The sequence below is a fragment of the Diabrotica virgifera genome, chromosome 5 (assembly GCF_917563875.1).
Source record: "Diabrotica virgifera virgifera chromosome 5, PGI_DIABVI_V3a".
NCBI lineage: Eukaryota > Metazoa > Arthropoda > Insecta > Coleoptera > Chrysomelidae > Diabrotica > Diabrotica virgifera.
Window position 1 is genome coordinate 252,071,423 of NC_065447.1, and position 23,552 is coordinate 252,094,974.

Below are 23,552 nucleotides of genomic sequence, written 5' to 3' on the forward strand. Positions count from 1 at the left end.
ACAGACTGTGATAACGAAGTTGATAAGGCTAATATTATTCATACTTCCTATATTATACATACATATATTATTTTTAAGATATTTTAAAAGTATCTACTTATAAGTATGTGTTAAGAATGTACTTATAAGTATGTGCTAAGAATATTCGATAAAGGTATATTCTAAGAATAGTATCTACTTATAAGTATGTGTTAAGAATGTACTTATAAGTATGTGCTAAGAATATTCGATAAAGGTATATTCTAAGAATAAACTTTTACGAATATTCCGAGATACTACGTACACGAATGTACTTAGTATATTCGGTACGAGAATATACTTTAAAGTATATGCAAAGAACATGAAATGTAGAATGTTTTTTAAGGTACATGCTATGCTTGTACTACGCATATACTAAACAGAATATACTCCGACGAATGTTGGTAGTATATGCTTAGAACATGATACGAACGTTATGTGGGTGGAAAGCAGAAATCTGCAGGAAGGAGACTGGTAAGACAGAACGAACTGGAGAGAACGGTTGAGTGAAGGAATACAGTGAAAACTGTGGAAATCCTTAGTACACAGGGTGTCCAAAAACTCTCTCGACAAACGAAAACAGGAGATTCCTTAGATATTATGAAGATAATTTAACCCAATTCATCTAGTCCGAAAATGTTTCCTAAGGGAGCTGGAGCTCTTTAAAGATGGCGTGTTTTAATTAGTTCTTTTAAAATAGCTCCAGAACGCTTATATTGAGAAAAACAGAAGTACGATCTTCCAGAGATAAATCGATTCCATCAAGTATTTTTGATAATGTATTATTAAATTATGAGGTATTCTAGTACTAAAAGTTACTCTTGCTTTAAGTCGGCAATCTCCGGTCTTCGTTTGTCGAGAGACTTTCTGGACACCTTTATTATTGGCTCCGTGCGTCTCCCCTCTACGTACAGTCACGTGATACGCTGTCAGATTTTGTAAGGACGTTTTAACATTGAGTCTTATGGGATTATTTTGTTAAACTTGAATATTTTATTTTGTAGTGATAATAACCGAATACAATTGTTAGAATTCATTAGTTATTAATTTATACTGTAATTTATAGTGCAACAAAATATTGTCTTTTTCGTTAATAAATATTTATTGACATAAACTGCGATAGTGAGGTTATGCATACAAAATCAAACTGATAATCAATATTGGAAAGTGAAGAATTTATAGTGCGTTTTTATTTTCTGTTTATATTAATACATAATATCACTAGCGTGACACGACATTTTTTTAAATGTCTCATTTAAACATACACAAAACGTCCTTATAAAATTTCAAAAAACCGCCACCATGAGCAGGTCGGTCGATTTTCCTTTGACACTTTGTTAACGCTCAGAGCGAATACAAGTTTATTGTCGTTTAAACAAAATTAGCACCGCCACTGAGTTGGCCATGAGTAGATAAGTAATCAGCCACTGAAAAATAGTTCAGTTGCAACTTCGTGTTCTGTGAACTTGTGAACTTTTGTTTACAGGTAGTAAACAAAATATAACCTTGAAATTTTGTTGACGTATATGTTTTTGATATTTTTTCCGATAAAAAGAAGTTACGTCGACTGCACCGGTTGGTTGGAAATTGAAGTGTTTTCAAAAAATAGTGAACGTGTTTTATCATATAATTTGCATAATATATGTTTTAATTAGTATAAGCTCCAACTATGACTTCATTCAAGTTGATTATCTTTAGTATTAGTACTGTTTTAGCTATAACTAATGTAGTTGCTGATGAATCTTGCCAGACTTTTGCAGGAGGAAGTGTTTATCCAGCATCTGAAAAACAGGCTGTTCACAATTTACAATACTCAAAAGCAGTTAGTAAGTAGCAGTAGTATTTTACTTGGGTTCACTGGGTGATAACAAAGATTTCCTTTTACTTTTTGCAACAAAAACTATCTTTCCCATTTTTTGTAATACATAATACATAGCATATTTTTCACTCACACCCATAGGCGCCCATACACACGGGCAGGGGGGGGGCGTGGCCCCCCCCTAGCTTTTCGGGAAAGAAAAAAATTAAATTTATATTACATAAACGCATTTTTGTCAAAACATTATTGGATAATTTTGAGAGATAAATTGGAAACAACATATTTATTAATAAAAAAAATTCACATATTGGGTAGTTATTAATAGTTTAACAGAAAATGTTTGTGTCTGCGACAGTGGTCTGTATGGAATGTGCATAATACACATTTCCCACAATCACGGTATGCTACTAACGAAAACATCGACAGAGATTAGAGGCTTGGGAAACATATACACTGTAATCGACACCCAAAATTACAAATTAAATGAATCATTTTTATACTGCAAAAAAACCATATCAGCAAGAATTCCGATCTCTGATCGATAATCACTAATGAGCCATTTGTCTTTAACAACTGGTATAAAGTAATTATATTTTATATTTTGAAAAAATTCATACTGAAAAATACTTTTTAAAATTTATTGAACATAGTCAAATTTTAGTTAGCAAAAGTATTTTTTTAGTAAGTAGATTATTTTTAAAGTGTGCATTATGATGAACAGAACAATTTTATTTAAATGAAAAACAGGTGATCTTTCATGATGAATGAGTGTTATATACAGGGTGTCCCAAAAGTAGCGGAAAGGCCGAATAATTCGCGAAATGAACATCGGATCGAAAAACTGAAAAATATGTGTTCAATAATTTTCAAAAATCTATGCGATGACACTAAACAAGTCCACCACTACAACCCCTGGGTGTGGAGCGGGGGGTAACTTTAAAATCTTAAATGGAACCCCTAATTTTTGTTGCAGATTTGGATTTTCCTTGTAAAAATAAGCAAATTTTATTCGAGCTATTTTGCGAATTGTGGATAGGTAGATAGCGCTATAATCGGAAAAAACGGTATATCGTGATACCACAGCAAAATTATAGAAACGGTCTAATATCTCGAGAAATATATGTACTTCCAGATAAAACTAAAAAACACGTGTTTAATATTTTTCAAAAATCTATAGAATGACACCAAACAGGATTTTTCATTCCACACTCTGGAGGTGGGGTGAGAGTTAACTTTAAAATCTTAAATAGGAACCCCCGTTTTTTCTTGCAGATTGAGTTTCCTCCTCAAAAAATAAGTAACATTTATTCGAACTTTTTTAGAATTGTTGACGGATGGCGCTATATTCGGAAAATGCGATTTATTTGCGCCATCTATCAACAATTCTAAAAATGTTTGGAATATGTGTGCCTTATTTTTCATAAGGATTCTATATCTGCAAAAATAAAGGGGGCTCCTTTTTAAGATTTTACAGTAAAAACTTGGTTCGACACATACTCTTGGTTAGTCTGCTCGCCAAAGTTGAAGGGAAGGCTTTGCAAGCATTGTATTCTTTTCAAACGGGTTTTAAAGAGAGGCTCAACTTTTGTAGTACCCATGACATTTCCATTTAAAAACTTGGTCTAGTGTTTAAATATATGAATAATTCCTCACAACAGGGTTCAAACTAGGTTTTCTAGGTGGTTTAAACTACAGTAGACTCCCTCTATAACGAGAACTGAAATGGTGAATTAATTATCTCGTTATAAGCGGATCGCGTTATATCAAACAATAATAATATTGAAACCTTTTGATGCCTCTTACGTAGTTTATTATGTGTCGATGGTCAACCTGAACAGTGAACAATGAGACTTCGCCGCCATAAATTGTAAATTTCCTATAGTATTCAATATCGGTCTATAAACAGGCAGATGTTTATTACAGGTGGCCGAGTTTATTATAGCACTGGCCTCGATAATAAGACAGATGTTGGGCATTTCTATGTACAGGTAGTTGGAGCATTTATTTATTTATGACCATTACAACGCTAAAAACAGGTAAAGACAAGTATTCTTCGATTTAAATTTTCCTCGTTATAACCAAATATACCTCGTTATAGAGCGTTATAGTTCAATAGGAATTTCATGGGACACCTAATGTACCTCGTTATAAGCGAAACCTCGTTATATCTGTGTTCGTTATAGAGAGAGTCTACTGTATATATTGTCATCCGAAATATACAAAATGTAATGTGCAACATCTTCACGTTTGGCCCCCCCCTAAAATTTTTTATATGGGCGCCCTTGCTCACACCGACAGGTAGACGAGTTCTGGATTAAGACATAAGACATATTTTTCTTTTCTTTGCCTTTATCGACTATGAAAAAGCTTTCGACATTGTTTTTTTAATGGCATAGACTTTATGTCATTCAGCCAGTTACAACATGGGTATTAGTGTCATGTGTAGTGCGTATGTTGAGTAAGTGTCTTGTTACTTTGCAAAGAGACTCTAATTGTACCCGAACGTCTGCGGACCCTCCAGTGAGTTTCAACAAAGTTAAACATCACATTCTCATGGAATGTCTAAAGCAAAAAGGATTCAACAAAAATGATATGTACTTTCTGTACATATGGCTGTATACTTTTACCATTACTATTTAGTAAATACTTTGAGGCTTGAGGAGTATATACTTTGACTATTTAGTATATTTACACAAGCACTTGAAAACTGTACAGAAGGGATCATATAAATGGTGAAAATATAAATATCATTTACAACAATTGCCAACGCTACAGTCATTATTGCTGGAAGTGAGAAAGACCTGCAGAAACATAAAGAAAACAAAAAGAATGTGTGTACTTTGTACACACGTAAGAAGTTATACTTCTATTACATATTATGTGATTTTAACGAAATTGATATAATGTACTTTAAACAGTTTATTTATATTTTATTTAAGTATTAAACTAATTTTAATACTTACTACTTTCCAAAAATTTTTATTAAGACAATACCAAAAATTTAGAAAAATAAAAGAATAAAATGCACACAAACACATTGAAAAATGCCACAAAGAAAAAATGATTTCTGAACGATAATAATAATTGTTGGCAAAAATTTTAAATACGCATTTTCTGAAAAAAAAAATTATATAATAAATATACTTACAATCATAAAATGCATAAAAAAATAAAAACTTGCATCGGGATTCGAACCCGCGAATTTAGGGACGGTTTGATTCGTAATCGAAGCCTAGACTCACTCATCCAATTACTCATTATTTGTCATGTGGAAAAATAGGTCAACTGAACGTTTTACTGTTTGACAATTATTCTGAATTTAAATCAAATTATGTAGTTTGATTTTTGTGGAAGAAAATATTAAAATATAACAAAACAGTAAGAAAACAATATATTTTAGATGAAGATTGGTAGAACTTTTGTTGGTAATCAAATTAAGCATGTAAATCAAAGCATTACATACCTACTAGATAAATAATCTACGCCAAAAAATCATATTTAAAAATAAAAATCGGATCTAATTTCGGATTGCTCTCTAAAATCCCCATTCTTGAGAAAATAAATTTATTCCAACCTAATCCAAATGTATAATTACAATATGATTATAATAAAAACTACTTACCAAATTAGAATGAGTCCTTGTCCAAAATAGTCCAAAAGTCCAAAAATATATATGAAAACTATTTAAAAAGGCAGTATAACTATTAACTAACTTTTGTTTGTTGTTTCTTTTCACACAAATTTCAAAACGCAACAACCATAAATACTCAAACCACAGCTTTGCCACACCGACATATTGAATAATTTTTGACATGTCATTTGAACATCCAATCAGAACAAAGTTATAATGCGCATGCGCCGGGATCGTAGGTTTTAACATATAAAAATTCACCCTCATATCGCGCGTAAAGAAGTATAACTTCAAAAACCATGGTTATCAGTAAGAGGGGTAAAGTCATAACAAGGATGCAGATAAAAAAATTAAGATATTTTTTATTTTTATTTATTTATTTATTAACGGGTCTTGCCCACTTTTGGTACAATAATTTACAGTTTAAAAACCTCAATAGAATTAGTCAAATAATAAAATCTTAATATAAAAACAGCCTAAAAATGCTTAGAAAATAAAGTTAAAGTTAAAATAATAAAACAATACAACATTGATATATAAAACTGGCAGGTACAAACTTACATGTTATTACAATATATCACAATATATAACATTGAAAAATTTATATCACAAATTGTTTTAACAGGCTCACAAATTTACTATAGCTTTCATTAAAAAAATCCAAACTGTCAGCATAACAGTTAGCCATTCGTGACACTCTAGGTATATAAGAATTAAGGTCAACATTGGTTCTTGTAAATGGCTGATGAAATACGTTAACTGATCTGGTGTTTCTTAATGGAACTGAAAACAACAATGTGGAAATCCATGAAGGACAGTCAATCATGCTATTAATGAGTTTAAAAAATATTTTGAGATCTGCCTGATCCCTCCTCACTTTCAAAGTAGGCAGAGAAAATGTATCTTGTAATAATGCAAAATCATATGAAAATTCATTTACACGAGGTATATTGGATTTATATGCTAGGTACCTAAGGAATTTTCTCTGCACCTGTTTAATTCTGTGAATGTGTGAAGTATAATGGGGGCTCCAAACTGAAGAACAATATTCCAATAAAGACCTGACAAGACTACAGTACAGCACTCTAATAGCATTAATACTCCTAAAGTCATATGTGCTTCTCTTAACGAATCCAAGCATCCTAAGTGCTCTAGAAACTATGATGTCAATTTGATTGACAAAAGAGAGTGTGGAGTCCATTGTGACTCAAAGGTCCCTAATAGATGAGACTTGGGACAATGGTGTTCCTTTAATACTACAGTCAAACCTGCTTATTGGAATAGCCTTGGTGCCAAGCAAAATTATTTCTATAACCGGGATATTCTAATAACCGATCATTAGTGGCTAGTAAAAACGTTTCTGGACATCAAATTTCTATTCCTTAAACCGGGATATTCCTTTAACAGGTATTCTAATAAGCGGGTTCGACTGTATATTCAAAATTAATTTTATTAAGTTTTTTGGTAAAAGTTACGGAGTTGCACTTAGTGATGTTTAGATCCATGGCATTACTCTCACACCACCCATCCAGTCTGGCCAGATCTGATTGAAGTTTAAGACAGTCCTCTGGGGAGGATATTTTGAGGTAGCATTTCAGGTCATCTGCAAAACACAAGAATTCAGCAAATCTAAAACAGTCCGAAATATCATTGACAAATAATACAAATAATAAGGGTCCCATCTGGACTAATCCCGAGTACCGCAAGGACTAATTTTTAGACATGTAATTATTTACCTTTACAGTTTGACATCTTTCAGTTAGATAACTGGCTAGCCATTCCAATAATGTTCCCTGAATAGAATAGAATAGAATACCAGCAGTTTCTAGTTTGTTGAGCAAGATTTTGTGGTTTACCCTGTCGAATGCCTTGGAAAAGTCTGTGTAGATCGCGTGAACCTCCCCGCCCCCATCCAAGACGTCCGACAGATAGTTAGCAAAAGTAATTAAATTTAATTCTGTAGATTTTTGCTAAGAAACCCAAACTGCTCTTCTATAACTGTCAAACTTAATTATGATGTTGATTTGATATTGAACAAGTGGACAAAATGAAATACTTATGTGTCTGGATTACGAAAGATCCAAATCCAAAATCAGAAATTCGATCAAGAATAGAACAGTCAAGAGCAGCCTTTTTGAAGATGGGGAACTTTCTGAGTAACCAAAGACTCAATCTGCAAATCCAATATCGGATCTTAAAATGCTGTATCTACTCTATTCTTCTTTATGGTGCTGAAGTTTGGACTGTTAATGTTTACTTAATGAGAAAGCTATAAGTTTTTGAGATGTGGCTTTTTAGAATTTTGAAAATACCATAGACTGATCATATTATGAATGAAATGGTGTTACACAGAATGGAAAGAGACAGAGAACTTTTGACCACCATTAAAAGGAGAAAGACAGCATATTTGGGGCATATACTTAGAAATGATAATTACAAGTTATTACAGCTGATTATGAAGGGTACAATCAAAGGAAAAAGGGGTCCTGGTAAACGACAAATCTCCTGGCTGAAAAACATTTGTGACTGGACTGTGATAAACACACAGACGTTTTTAAGAAAAGCAGAAGATAGAGAAAAATTTGCAGTGGTTATAGCCAACCTTCATTAGTGGAGCCGCACACTAGAAGAAGAACAACATATTTTCATTGGGAGATTTTATTTTACTTTTATGCAACAAAAATATATCTTTCCGATATTTTGTATTACACAACATATTTCTAGTCACTGACAACTGGAATGATTCACTTTCTAGTAGAGACCGACCAATTAATCGGCATCACCTTCGGCCAATATTTAAACCTTCGGCCAAAATTCGGCTTCCGCCAAAACGAAGCCGAAGGTTTTGCCGAAGGTGGAATAATAAAATGCTCTGAGTATACTATACTACAGTGCGTCCATAAAGTAACGCATATATTCATTATTTCGTAAACCGGCAACTTTAAGAAAAAATCCCGAAATAGATTGATTTTTATTTTTAATTTCTGATTTTTTGGCATATATATCATACTAGTGACGTCATCCATCTAGGCGTGATGACGTAATCGATAATTTTTTTTAATGACAATAGGGGTCATGTGATAGCTCATTTGAAAGGGTATTCAATTCTCTATTCCCTAATATAAACATTAATTTAATTATTTATACAAGGTGTTCAAAAAAACATTTTTTTAATTAAAATAATTGAGACAAAAAGAAGAATGTATGTAATTTATCTAATTCAATATACGTTTTAATGTTGTCAGAAAACAGGAAAAAATGTTTATTTGACAAATAAATATTGTTTTTCGCTTAAATTCAATGCTAAAGCTGCCACCCACCTGCCTCTTGTCAGTTTGAACATTTGGTTTAAGCGAAAATCAATGTTTATTTGACAAATAATTTTTTTTTCTGTTTTCTGATAGTAGTAAAACGCATTGTGAATTAAATAAATTACATACATTCTTCTTTTTGTCTCAATTATTTTAATTAAAAAAATGTTTTTTTGAACACCCTGTAGAAATAATTATGTTCTTGTTTACATTAGTGAATAGAGAATTGAATACCCTTTCAAATGAGCTATCACATGACCCCTATTCTCATTAAAAAAATCATCGATTGCGTCATCACTCCCAGGCGGATGACGTCACTAGGATGATATATATTCCAAAAAATCGTAATTTAAAAATAAAAATCGACCTGTTTCGGGATTTTTCCTTAAAGTCACCGGATTACGAAATAACGAATTTATGCGTTATTATGGACGCACTGTATATAAATAATCTCTAAACAATATGCTTCGGCGAGCCTTTGATAATTTGAATAATATTTACACCCTATTTTATACCCTAATAAAACTAAAACGTTTTACAAACTTTCAGGTAGTAGGTAGGATATAAATTTTAACAATAGGCCAAGATGTCACAAAGATCTTCATTTGAATATTTCTCAGGTAGTAAAATTCTGAAAAACTATAATAATTTTATTGTATTTGTTAAAACTCAAAATTACTGGTGTTTTGACTACCTAAATAGTAATGGCAAAACATCGACTATCCGTACTATGAATGCAAATATTTATACTGGAGTCGCTTAAAAGATGGAATCCAAGGTCGCGTGCAAGCACCGACCGGTCGTTCGAAGCCAGACCTTCTAAGAACTGTTTACACTGTCACTGTTTGTGTTTCGCACTTCCGATGGTGAATTTCGCTAGGCAGTGCTTAAAATTCGGTTGTGTTTAGCTGTGTAAACGTGGGAACAGTGGTGACATCGGGAAAGGAACGTTTAAGAGTGCGTGCCGTTCACGTGATCAGTCCATCTTTTCAGCGGCTAGACTATAGTCAACTTTGGCTTCGGCTTCAGCCGAAGGTATCCTACAGGCCGAACTGCGGCATCGGCTTCGGCCAAAAAATCACATTCGGTCGGTCTCTATTTTCTAGTTATTTATGCCCCTATTTTGACTCTCTCGATGTCAATAAGATTGTTTCATTTTTTCCAGTCTCAAAACCTGCTCCATATTGGGAAGCTACAGCAGTTAAAAATGGAGAAATTGTTCAACTGAAATCTACTGATTTCTTGGGGAAATACTTGGTGTTCTTCTTCTATCCTCTTGACTTGTAAGTACATTTTCACTAATTTTGCCAAATGGACCGCGATAGTCATGACGTCAAAACGTCAAAAAAAGGTTTCCAAACACGTTGTGTCTAGGTACACGCTAAAATGTACGCAAATAAAAAAGTTAAACTTCATCAAGCTAGTGACTATTTAGCGTGGGCAGTGACTGTATATTTTGATACACGCTTTTTTGATATGTTTAGTGTTTGTTTGATAGAAAAATATTTGGTATGACCTTTAATTCTACCTAACTTTTCTATTTGCGTACACGCTAGCGTATACCTAGACACAACGTGTTTGGAAAAATTTTGACGTTTTGACGTCACACTATCACGGTCTATTATAAGCCCAGACAATATTAATTGGACTAAAACCAAATGCAACACATTTTTATGAATTGTAATTGGTTTAGCTATTATAAATTAAATGTATATAATTAACATTTGACTGCCACACCAAATTCACCAGAAGGGTCCTGTGCACCACACTACTTGTTATAAGAAAATTTATTTAAGTTTGTTTATCAATATACCTTAGATACATTGTTTAAATAATTTAATTATATTTTTGTAGTCTGACTAGTGTACGAAAAATATACAGGTGGCCTGGAAAAGCATTTTTTTTATTCTATGCCACGTGTATGAATACCCATGGCCATAATATGGTCTTTACTGACTCTGTATATGTAAATATACACGTGGCGGTTTGAGCTCAGCCACTGTGTATATTCAGGTATACACATGGCAGTCAAAGTGGTTAAAATTATTTTGTTAATTAATCAACAATATCTAATAGGTAGTCTAAGAGCTAGCAACATTTTCGAGAAAGAATTTCAAGAATGCTGGTTTTTTAATATATTATTCTCCATGCTCCCTCAAACAGCGTACTCGCTATCTGTTTGCCGATACAGGTTGTGCTCATTACTGTGCAAGCCCACCTGTACAGGTAAATATATTGGATTTAAAATTATTTTAAGAAGATAATTTTTTTTATCATTACTTTTTAAACATTATTAGAAATATGAATTTATAATTGGTTCAATTGGTTTTGGTCCAATTCATGTGTCTTGACTCATATACTTACATAAAAATTATTATTTTCAGTACATTCGTCTGCCCAACTGAAATATTAGCCTTCAGTGATAGAATAAAAGAATTTAGAAAGATCAACACAGAAATTGTAGCTTGTTCAGTGGACTCACATTTTACGCATCTGGCATGGATAAACACCCCAAGGAAGGAAGGTGGATTAGGAAATGTCAATTTCCCAATTCTTTCAGACTTAACTCATAACATAGCAAAGGATTATGGAGTATACTTGGATGATTTGGGGCATACGCTTAGGTGAGAAAATATATGGACTGAGGTCAAAATGTGCAAATATTAATTTATCTATTTTCTCTAATAACACAACATTAATAAGAAAAAATATTAGTAAAATACTGTGGACATTTGATCATATTTGGTACTACCACAAAATCATTTTTTTATTAACTCTACTACATGTAGACATTGATAGCTTTTCACTGCTTTAGTTTTCAATTTTTTTTTATTAACTGGTCTCTTGTAGATACAATCTTGGTACCCTACAATAGAGTACTTTTTTTTACTCACAATATCTTTTATGTGGGATCACACTGATATAAATTCACACTCAACTATCATTTTTGAAAACAGCTTATTTTTACTTTATAATCAACTCTCATTATTATTATTATTTTTATGATAGTAGATAAAAACATTTTTAGGGGTTTATTCATCATTGATACCAAGGGAGTGGTTCGTCAAATCACAATGAATGATCTACCAGTAGGAAGAAGTGTAGATGAGACGATTAGGCTGGTTCAAGCTTTCCAATTTACGGATCAAAATGGTGAAGTATGTCCAGCTGGATGGAAACCAGGACAAGATACAGTAAGTATAGCATATATGGGAAATAATATTTTGGTTCTATTTTCTTTATAAAGAATAAACAAAAGAAGAAAAGTAACTAAGATGCTTTCAACTGCTCTGTAGAAGAACCTTATTGGCAATTCTTCTTTTTCATGTACCATGTCCTTTCAGAACGTTAGTTACCATCATAGCTACCTTAATTTTATTCACTGCCACCCTAAAAAGCATGTTTGTATGAATATCGTACCAATCTCGCAAGTTCTTCAACCATGAAGTTCTTCTTCGTCCTGGACTGCGTTTGCCTGCTATTTTCCCTTGCATAATATTTTGTAACAACCTAGGTATTATTGTCGATGATAACACTGATGTAAGATATTTTGTTACTATTTTTCCAAATTTTTTTTTTTTTTTTTTTTTGGAGGTCGTCTGACATATGTCTCCGATGGCACTGCAGCCTCATGGGCTTATTGTGCCAACCATCCTACCTTTTATGTCACCCAATCCACAAGCTTGGTTCCACGTACCAAATTGTACATCCCTAGCATGGGTTGGGTGGCATATTCTGCTGGACTTAATTTTGGTTGTCCATAAATAGCCTGCCTTTTGTGATCCAAAGCCTCACACTCGTACAGTACATGATGTGCTGTTTCAGTTCCCCTATTGCACAGTCTGCAGTTAAGGTTCCCTTCGTACAGCCCAATTCTATTCAGGTGTCCTTTTAGGGCACAGTGACCCGTGAGAAGACCTGTAATTATGCGGAGCTGACTCCTATGTAATTTTATTAGTTCCTCAGCTCTCCGTTTTGAGGGTTCCCTTATTAAGGGCCTCCCGTGTCGCTGACCAGGTACGTTCCCCCAGTATTCTTTGTGTTTGTTTTTGACCCATTCCCTGACTTGTCCCCTAATTATTGTTTTAGGTACTCCTAGAGCAGGTTCTGGGCCAAAATATAAAGTTGATGAACCGTTCCTTGCCAGCTCATCTGCTTTCTCATTACCGTCTATCCCGGTGTGTCCTGGCACCCAGAATAGAGTTACACTATTTCTTTCGGCCAGTTCTTCCAGTTCTTGCCGGCATTCCCATACCAGCCTTGACGTCACTTTCGGGCTCATTAGTGCCTTCAGTGATGCTTGGCTGTCTGTGAGTATATTGATCCGTCTATTTTCATAGGCCCTCAAGTTGTTCATTGCGACACACTGCAGAATTGCGTACATTTCCGCTTGAAACACAGTTGTGTATGTTCCTAGTGAGAAACTGAGTCCTACATTCTCTGTTTCACTAAAAATACCGGCTCCAGTGCCTTCATCGGTTTTTGATCCGTCTGTATACCAGATCGATCCTCTGATTTTGCTACTGATGCTGTTCCATTCCCTTCGGTCATTGATTTCTATTCCGAAGTTCCTATTAAATGTGTATTTTGGTACCATGTGGTCAGTGTATGTATCAGATATACTTACCCCACCATAGTTCCAAATCTGATTATGGCCAAGGTTCTCGTATTTATCCCTTGGTTTTCCTTGCAGCCTGTATGCTCCCATCCTCGCTTCCCCTTTGATAAATATATCAAGAGGGGGTAGGTCTAACAGGGTTTCCAGTGCCGCCGTCGGTGTTGTTTTTATTGCTCCCGTTATTCCCAAGCATGCAAGTCTTTGTATCCTGCTTATCTTGTTTATAGCGGTTCTTTGCTGCATCTTTGTCCACCATACCAAGGATGCATATGTTATCATGGGTCTCACTATCGTTGTATATGTCCAGTACGCCATTTTCGGACAGAGTCCCCATGTTTTTCCATGTGTGCGTCTGGTCAGCATTAATGTCGCCTCCGCTCTTTTAATTACTCTTTCAAGCTGTCGGTTCCAGGTAAGTTCTGGGTCCAGTATAACCCCTAGATACTTTACCTCTTTAGACAGCTCCAATTGTTCACCATTAAGGATCAGAGGCCCTAAGTCCTCCAGCTTCCTTCTTCTGGTGAACGCAATTGTGACTGTTTTGGAAGGACTGACTCTCAGCCCTTCTTCCTCAGTCCATTTGGTGACAATATTAAGGGCCTGTTGCATGCGTTCCCTTACTATGTTTTGGAATTTTCCCTGAACAAGGACTACCAAGTCGTCTGCATAGCCCAGGGTTTCATGGCCGTTCAATTCCAGGGACTCAAGCAAATCGTCCATGACAAGGTTCCATATTAGCGGGGACAGAACACCTCCCTGCGGACACCCTCGTCGGACCTGGGCGATAATGCTCTCCCCTAGAATGGACGTATATACGAGTCTCTGTTGTAGCATGTGGTCTATCCACTTGCAACAAATTTCATCGATCCCTTTTCTCCTCGATGCTCTTGAGATTGTTTCTAAGGATATGTTATTGAACGCTCCTTCTATGTCCAAAAAGGTCGCTAATAGTACCTCTTTGTGCTTGAGAGCATATTCAGCTTTTTCTACAAGCTGATGTAATGCTGTCTCTGTTGACATTCCTGCTCTATATGCATACTGGTTCTTATGTATCGGTCTGTTTTCCAATACGCCATCCCGTATATGCCTATCTAGCAGTTTTTCTAGCGTCTTAAGCAGAAAAGACATAAGACTTATTGGTCTCAGAGACTTTGCCCCATCCTGTCCAGTTTTTCCAGGTTTTGGTATAAAAGTTACTCTGATCATTCTCCATGCCTTTGGAATATATCCTAGAGCCAAACTGCTCCGAAGCACTGTACATATTCTATTTGCCAGAAGGTCGGATCCCTTCTGCAACAGTACTGGATAAATCCCATCTAATCCTGGCGATTTATAAGGTTCGAATGAGTGTAGTGCCCATTTTACTTTTTCCCCAGTTACTACTTTCTTTGCTGCCTGCCATTTCTCCTTGGATGCCCACAGAGGGGTATCTAGTTCTGATTTCTGGCAGTTCTCCAAAGTTAAGTCTGTAACTTGGGAACCGGGGAAGTGGACTTTCAGCAGTTCTCTAATAGTTCCTTCCCCTGTTTCTGTGTACTCTCCGTTTTCTGTTTGGAGAGTATATATCGGGCTCTGAGGTCCTTTTGAGAGAATCTTATGGAGTCTGGCGTATTCTGGAGTTCTTTCTATATCCTCACAGTACCTTCTCCATGATTCTCTTTTCTGCTTCCTCAGAGTTTTATTGTACTCAGTTAGGGCCTTTCTGTATTCATCCCAACTGATATTCTTGTTCATTGCGTTGTTGAATTTTTTACGAACTTTCCTTCTTAATTCTTTAAGTCCCTCATTCCACCAGGGCACTTTCCTGTTGGATTCCTTATTGATTGAAGGACAGTTGTCATTATACGCCGAGATGATTGTGTCTTGCAGCTGCTCCACAACCATTTCGAGGTCTGTTGTATTTCTTATCGTATCCTTAGTCTGTTTTAAACTATATTCCAGGTCTGCTTTATAAGCCTCCCAGTTAGTTTTCCTAGGGTTACGATAGGTTTCTAGGGTACATGTTTTTTCCCCTACTTCCAATTGTATGTGTCTGTGATCCGAGCAACTCGCATCATCAGACACACGCCAATTTGTAATTTTATTGCTAACGTAGTTGGTGGCTATCGTTATGTCTATGACCTCCTTTCGAGCCCTAGTCACAAAAGTCGGTTTATTACCTGAATTTATTATGTTCAGCTCGTTTTCCATGACAAATTCGAGTATAGATTCACCTCTTACATTCGTGTTCGTACTTCCCCACGTTGTATGATGTGCATTAGCATCACAGCCGATGATCAGCTGGGTTCTGGACCCCCTGCAGTCTCTTACCAGCTGCTCCACTTCCTTAGTTGGAGGAGAACCAGGTGCATCATATGGAAGGTACGCCGATGCGAGCGTAATCGCTCTTGACACCCTTCCCTTCCCCGGCCTTATCTTGACTGCCGTCAAGTCTCTGAAACAAAAATTTGTTAACGGCAGTATGTTAAATTTCTTTTTGATAATAATGCAGGTTCGAGGGACCTCGGAGGTTCTGTCATATATGAGTTCCCCTCCAACTCCCCCTAACCCCATAATATTTCCCCTGTTCACCCAGGGTTCCTGAATAAGGGCCACATCGAATTCCCTTTTTGCAGCCGTAAGGGCAGCCGAAGCAGCCTTACTGTGCTGCAAGTTAATTTGAAGGATTCTGATTCTCCCCTCCATCTTTTGCTCCAAGGACTCTAAAGATGACCATTCCGAGTCTGTAATAAGCTCGGAAACGGTTCCTCTCGAGGGCCCTGAAGGACACTTCGTCTATAGAGAAGGCCAGGAGTACTCCTTCCTTCTCTACTTTTTTGTTTAGAAGGAGCCACCCTCCCACTCTTAATTCTGGGTTCTGTTGCCCCAGTCGTGTTCGGATAACTCCCTCTTCTTGTGTCTGGCCTGGTATAAACACAAGAACTTTGGGTCTTTTGGGAAGATCTTTGGATTCGACAGCCGTCAAATCCGCGTTCTCCCACAAACGGCCCAGCCGTTCCACTGCACCTACCAGCCAGTTTTTGGTGTGTTCATTAGCGGGGGTAATCCATAAGACGCCTCCGCTAAAGGTAGTTCTGGCGAACTGCAGTGGATTACTGCTCCCCGAAGGAGCTTCATCCATTGCATCCGCAATCCTACTCTGGATCAGGTCAGCTTGAGCCTGATCCAGTGTTACCTCCGGATGTCGTCGATCTATGATCGCCATCCTGAGTCTTTGTGCGGCCTCTGTATAAGAGTCAGCAGGTCTGGGAGCCTGCTTCGTCTTTTTGGAGACCTGGGGTGGTGTAGCAGAGTACTCTCGGGGTCTGTTCTTACTTTCTTTATCGGGTCCTTTGTCTGTCCCGATAGCAGGTCTAGAAGAGCCCTCTTTCCTCTGCATCCTTTTCCGTGGTCGTTGTTCCCACGTCCCTTCTGCCATTTTTCTTTCCTTTGTCTGTTTCCTCTTCTGAGCCCCAGACAAACGTTTTTTGTCTGACAGGTCCATTCTTTCAGCCCCTGTCGTGATTGTATCAGCGGTTCCTTGAGTTCCCGCTGATGCTTCACTGTCGTGTTCTATTGTGTCCACGACAGTGCTTGAGCTGGAGGACTCGTCCGAGTCCGAGATCACTCCAGCCTCTTTTTTTTTATTTTGTTTTTGTTGGTCCATGTTTTATCCCACGAGTAGCTAGGGAAGTTTTGGTCACCTGTGCCAGAGCCCCGCATTAACACAGGAAGGCTAATAAAACCAGGGATTCGCCCATTTCCCGGAGTTCGCATAATAGCGGCTTAGCAACCCCTAAGTCCCGTAGGAGCATCCTCTACTACGCCAAACCTTCGGCTTATGCTGTTCCACCTTAGCTTGAGGGGATTTTTATTGTGGTTACCTTCCACTTGGCCGGCCGGTTAAGGCTGGCTAAAAAAACTATTTTTCCAAATAGTTTTGGAATTACATTTAAATTGCAAACTGGCGTATAATTGCACACATCAGCTCTATTCCCTGATTTGTATATGGGGGTCAAGAAGCTAGTCTTCCAAAACTCACGGAAATAGCCAGACTTTAAAGAAGAGTTAAGTATTATATAGAAAGGACAAGAAAGTACGAAACTTCTTGCTTTTAGAATAATGGGGGGTATTCCATCTGGTCCTGGACTCTTGTTGATTTTTAGATTACAAATCTCTTCATAAATTGTTGAAATACCGATATGAAGTTTATTTATGTTGATATCATTCAAGGATACAGATTCAACTGCCTGACAATCTTTTTTTGAGTAAACAGTTTTAAAATAATCTGCAAATAGATTTGGAAGATCAGGCCCCAGTTGGCAACTCACCTCATTGTAAAACATTTCAGATGGTAAATCATTAGATTTTCGTTGTGAATTGACATAGGACCAGAATTTTTTCACATTACTCTCATTGACAATAGCATTTTCCGAGCTGGACACAAATTCATTGTAACAAGTTTTATATTCTTTTGTTTACTTATTATGAGTATTTTGGTTTTCCGTATGTTCAGATCCAGACCTGCTCAACGACCCTATCAAGTTGCAAATTTTCTCGAGTAGAAGCTAGGAGTACTGTGTCGTCTGCATCATCATCATTCTCTTTGCCTTATCCCTATGCGGGGTCGGCTTCCCTAATTGCATTTCTCCACACAATTCTATCTTGGGTCATATCAATGTTAATACCCTTTAACAAAAAGCCCTGCCTTATCGCCTCCCCCCAGGTCTTCTTTGGTCTTCCTCTCCTACTCCTTCCAGGAATCTGCACTTCAGCTATTCTTCGTATTGGGTGATTAACGTCTCGACGTTGAACATGACCAAACCATCTTAACCTATGCTCTCTCATTTTGGCATCAATTGGTGCCACACCTAGACTTCCCCTAATATACTCATTTCTAATTTTATCCTTCTTTGTCACTCCACTCATCCATCTAAGCATTCTCATTTCCGCCACATGCATTCGTTGTTCCTCATTCTTTTTCACTGCCCAACATTCAGTTCCGTACATCATAGCCGGTCTTATGGCTGTTTTATAGAATTTTCCCTTCAGCTTCATTGGAATTTTTCTGTCACACAACACACCACTCGCTTCTTTCCACTTCATCCATCCAGCCCTAATTCTACTGCATGCATCTCCATCTATTTCTCCATTACTCTGTAATACCGATCCTAGGTACTTAAAACTATTGCTTTTCACAATCATTTCACCATCCAAAGATACCATTTTATTTGTAGTAGCTCCATCTTTAAATGAACATTCCAAATACTCTGTTTTTGTCCTACTAAGTTTTAAACCTTTTTCCTCCAGAGCTTGTCTCCACTGTTCCAGTTTTTGTTCTAAGTCTCTTTCACTATTTCCTACTAACACGACATCATCAGCATACATTAAGCACCATGGAATGTTACCCTGTAGTTTCGCTGTTATCTGGTCCATAACTAATGAGAATAAATACGGACTAAGCACAGAGCCTTGGTGCAATCCTACTTTCACATGAAATTTATCAGTCTCTCCCACACCTGTCCTAACACTAGTTGTTGCTTCCTCATACATATCCCTCACAATCTTTACATATTCACCAGGGACTCCTTTCTTATTGAGTGCCCACCACAGAATCTCTCGAGGAACTCTATCATATGCTTTCTCAAGATCAATGAATACCATATGAGCGTTTGTTTCTTTACTCCTGTATTTTTCCATCAACTGCCTTATAATGAAAATTGCATCTGTTGTTGATCTACCCTGCATAAAGCCAAATTGATTCTCGGATATTTCGGTCTCTTCACGTATCCGTCTGTCAATTACTCTTTCCCATATTTTCATGGTGTGGCTAAGCAGTTTTATAGCCCTGTAGTTTGTACATTGTTGTATATCTCCCTTGTTTTTGTAAACAGGTACCAGTATACTGCTTCTCCATTCGTCTGGCATTTGTCCGACTTCCATAATTCTATTAAATAGACCTGCTAGCCACCTTGTTCCTGTCTCTCCCAATGCTCTCCATACTTCTCCAGGAATATCATCTGGTCCTACCGCTTTTCCTTTCTTTATTTTTTGAAGCGCTTGAGCCACTTCCTCGTTGGTTATTTTGGTGACCATTGCTGCTACTGTCTCCGTTGACTCTACAGGCTGTCTGTCAAATTCTTCATTTAATAAGCTGTCGAAGTACTTTCTCCATCTCTTTTTGACATCCCTTTCGTGAACTAGTATTTTATTATTTTCATCTCGGATACATCTAATCTGATTAAAATCTTTTGTTTTCTTTGCTCTCTGTTTGGCGATTTTATATATCTTCGTTTCGCCTTCCCTGGTATCAAGTTGATCGTATAGGTTTGAATACGCTTCTGCTTTGGCTTTTGCTACTGCTACTTTCGCTTCCTTTTTCGCCACCATATAGTTTTGAAGAACTGTGTCGGATCTGGTTTCTTGCCACTTTTTATATAATTTTCTCTTCTCTTTTATTTTTCCTTGTACTTCGTTTGACCACCACCAAGTCTCTTTATCCTCAAACTTTTTTCCAGACGTTTTCCCAAGTATTTCAATAGCAGTCTCTCTAATACTACTGGCCATTTTTCTCCAAATTGTATTAGGGCTTCCTTTCATGTTCCAACATATTTTTTCTACTATTCTTCTCCTGAATAGACCTTCTTTCTCATCTTTCAGCAGCCACCACTTGATTTTTTGTGGTCCTCTCCGATATTTTTGTTTAGTTTCGCTTTTTACTTCGATGTCCAGAACAAGCAGCTTATGTTGTTGGCTTACTGTCTCACTAACTATTACCTTGCAGTCCTTGCATTCACGTATGTCTTCTTTCCTTATCATGAAGTAGTCTATTTGGGATTGATGTTGTCCACTTTTGTAGGTAATAAGTTGAGTTTCTCTCTTTTTAAAGAATGTGTTAACAATCGCCATATCCAATGCTGTTGCTAATTCTAGCATGTCATCTCCAGCTTCATTTCTAGTTCCAAAGCTTAATCCCCCATGTATTGTTTCATATCCTATCTTGGCTTGGCCCACATGTGCATTGAAATCACCTCCTATTATAACTTTCTCCTCTGCTGGAATATCACTCAGTACGTCTCCTAATTGGTCGTAGAAAGCTCTTCTTTCATTCTCACCCAGACCTGTTTGAGGAGCATACACACACACAACATTCAATACCTCTTTATCAATTACAAATTTCACTGACATCATTCTATCACTCGTTCTTACAACTTCTACTACGTTATCTTTCATTTCACTATCAGCAATTATACCAACTCCATTTCTAGTGTTACTACTCCCTACATACCACAATTTATATCCATCACCTAGTTCTTTCGCCCTTTGTCCATTCCACCTAGTTTCTTGAATACAAGCAATTTGAACTCTTCTTCGTTTGAGCGCATCCACTAACTCCAGACTCTTACCTGTAAGACTCCCAAGATTCCAAGACCCTATCCTGATTTTTCTAACCTGCAATGGTGTTCCCCCTGAGATAGTCCTCACCCGGAGATCCGAATGGAGGCTCATTTTACTTCCGGAACATTTTACCTCAGGAGATGCCATCATTTCAGTATAAGTTTTTATTGCGTTTGGAGAAGGTCTTTTCATTATTATGGCCTGAAAAGATTTTGTTTGGATATTTGATGCCTGAATGCCTTTTCTATCAGCACCATACCCTGCCCTGCACGTTTAGCCAATACACCACCAATGCAACCAAAGTGCAGTATTACCCCACACCCGCCTGCATTTTTCTGTATAGGCCAGGATCCCTACTGTAAGGACTGCCCTATAAGCCAATGTATTGTTGCCCGTATCCCGCCGCTAGGAGGCACGTACTTTGGTTATTTCGGGATACACTGTGTCGTCTGCATATCGCAAATTATTGATAACTTCACCGTTCCGAACTACTATTCCTTCTTGTTTTTCAGAAAGTGCTTTTTTGAAAATTCTTTCCGAGTAAACGTTGAAAAGCATGGACGACAAGAGGCATCCCTGCCGCTCTTCTTTTTTAATATTAAGAGCCTGTGATTCCAAGCCTTCTACTAAACTGATGTTTGATTTTAACATAAATTTGCAATTATGCGAACGTCTCTGCTGTCAAAGCCAATGATCAATATTGGCAATTGTAGTTGATAAAAGGAAGTCAAGAAAAATATAACAAAGAATGAAATGGCCAAAAGCAATAAAAGAAAAAGTAGGCGAATTGAACTTGAAATCGGTTGGACCAAGCCAGTAAAAAATCTTAATTTGGATTATTAATCTTATAAATCAGTTCCATATACAAAAATAGGTTTGCATTTCACAATAATATACATCCGAAAATAGTACGTTCCTTTAAGGTATGGATATAATACACAATTTGGAACAAAAAAGTCCTATAACATTTTTTTCTAAAGTTAACCTTTTCCAAGAAAAAAATTACATTGTTCTCCATATAATCTAACTTTTATTTTCATAAAATTAACTAATCTGACATCACTGTACAAGAACTGTTTGTGACTTAGGTTATTGACAACACAAATGTAGGTCAGACAGGTAGACACCTGCAAAATAATTATACCACCCTATGTATGAAAATCAAACAAAACAAGAATTTGTTTGTTTGTTGAGGAGGAAGACAGGGTTTAATGTAAATACTAAAGGCCCATGGAGCAACTATTTTTGAATTGTGACTGTGTCTATCTTTAGATTTTGTATACATAGTTGTCAGATTTCAATTTGCATACCAAAATGTATTTTCGTTTTTTTTGCCAAACGGTTGAGTTTAGAAAAAAATGTTATAAGACATTTTTGCTCTACACGGTAACTTCTACCCATACCTTTAAGGAACGCACTATTTTCGGAGACACCCTGTATATAACAAACTTTAATTTGAGATTTCATTTTTAGATCATCCCCAATCCAGTTGAGAAAAAGAAATACTTCGAAAAACACTGAAGAGTGAATCCAAATTCATGATTTTATCACTGTAAACTTAAATAACTAGACTGACTGAAATTTTCTTAGAACCATCATCTGACATCACATCTTTACCCTGTGTTACTGACTGTTAATTTTTGTTTTATGATTCATATAGATATTATTGGTATGTTCATTCCATCACATTTTTTAAAATAAAAAGTTTAAAAAAATTAAAGCAGTGTTATTTTACTCATTGATATTAAGTTAATAGAAGAAACAACTGGGTAAAAACAAAACTAGGACATCTAGAAGCAAATGAAGGCTACAAACTAAAACAATTCTACGGACTGAGAAATATACAATTAGTACCTAACACGCTAACCACATTTTCTTCAAGGAAGAAGATGATTAAATATCAGGTATGAAGGAAAACTAAATAGCACAAAGAATATTACCACAGGATGTAGAATGCCCGACGAGAGGAGTACTAAAAGAAATAAAACAGCAAAACATCGGAAGAAGATGAATATCAACTAAACATTGACACAAAACCAATAGGACTGAGCTACTAAATCATAATCATTACATTGATGATATTTTGTATTATAGTCCAATCTATAGCAGTATTAATAAAGAAGAAAATGCTAGAGCAGAAGTAGGAGGTGTACTTGTCCATGGCACAATCAAAAGCAGGCTAAACCATATTGACCATTCCTTGGGCTGTGCCACAACTCGCTATTCAATGGGGAATGAGCCAGATACAAGTACGCAACTGTGGAGAACCTCGCCAAACCATAGAGCCCATCATCTTCCCATGCTACAAAATGTTGCACTGGAATGGTTTAACAATCACACAAAACTATAAATTCTGAGTAACAGTGGTCTCTGTATCTGTTTACATATTACATAATTTTAATAGGTATTCAAAAGATGCACACAAATAATCACAGAAATGTGAAGGGCTCCTAAATTAGTCTTAAATATAGTTATTAATAATTACACTTTTATAAAAAAGAACTTTTTTTATAAAAAACGTTTTTATTATTTATAGCTTTGTTTACAGTTTTGTTATATACATGACACAACATGTTTCGAAAGAATAAAATATGAATTTTTAGTAGGTGTATTAACTGTTAAAATTATAATTCCAAAAATTACACTAGTACAGCGTTTCCCAACCGGTGGGTCGCGGGTGGATGTCAGGTGGGTCGTGGCGTGGCTCTTTCAGTAGCTGAATAACGTAAATATGTATCATCATGGGTGAGCAATGGGTCGCGAATATGAAAAAACATC

General features: G+C 36.4%; 1 protein-coding gene across 1 annotated transcript; it reads left to right on the top strand.

The window, feature by feature from the left end:
* Positions 1-1,505: 1,505 nt before the first annotated feature.
* On the top strand, positions 1,506-22,494 carry LOC114339833 (peroxiredoxin-4). The gene is made up of 5 exons (XM_028290520.2): positions 1,506-1,844; positions 9,945-10,062; positions 11,164-11,403; positions 11,808-11,973; positions 22,248-22,494. The coding sequence occupies exons 1-5, from the start codon at positions 1,688-1,690 to the stop codon at positions 22,293-22,295; spliced, it is 729 nt and encodes a 242-aa protein (XP_028146321.1). The 5' UTR covers positions 1,506-1,687; the 3' UTR covers positions 22,296-22,494.
* Positions 22,495-23,552: the final 1,058 nt, after the last annotated feature.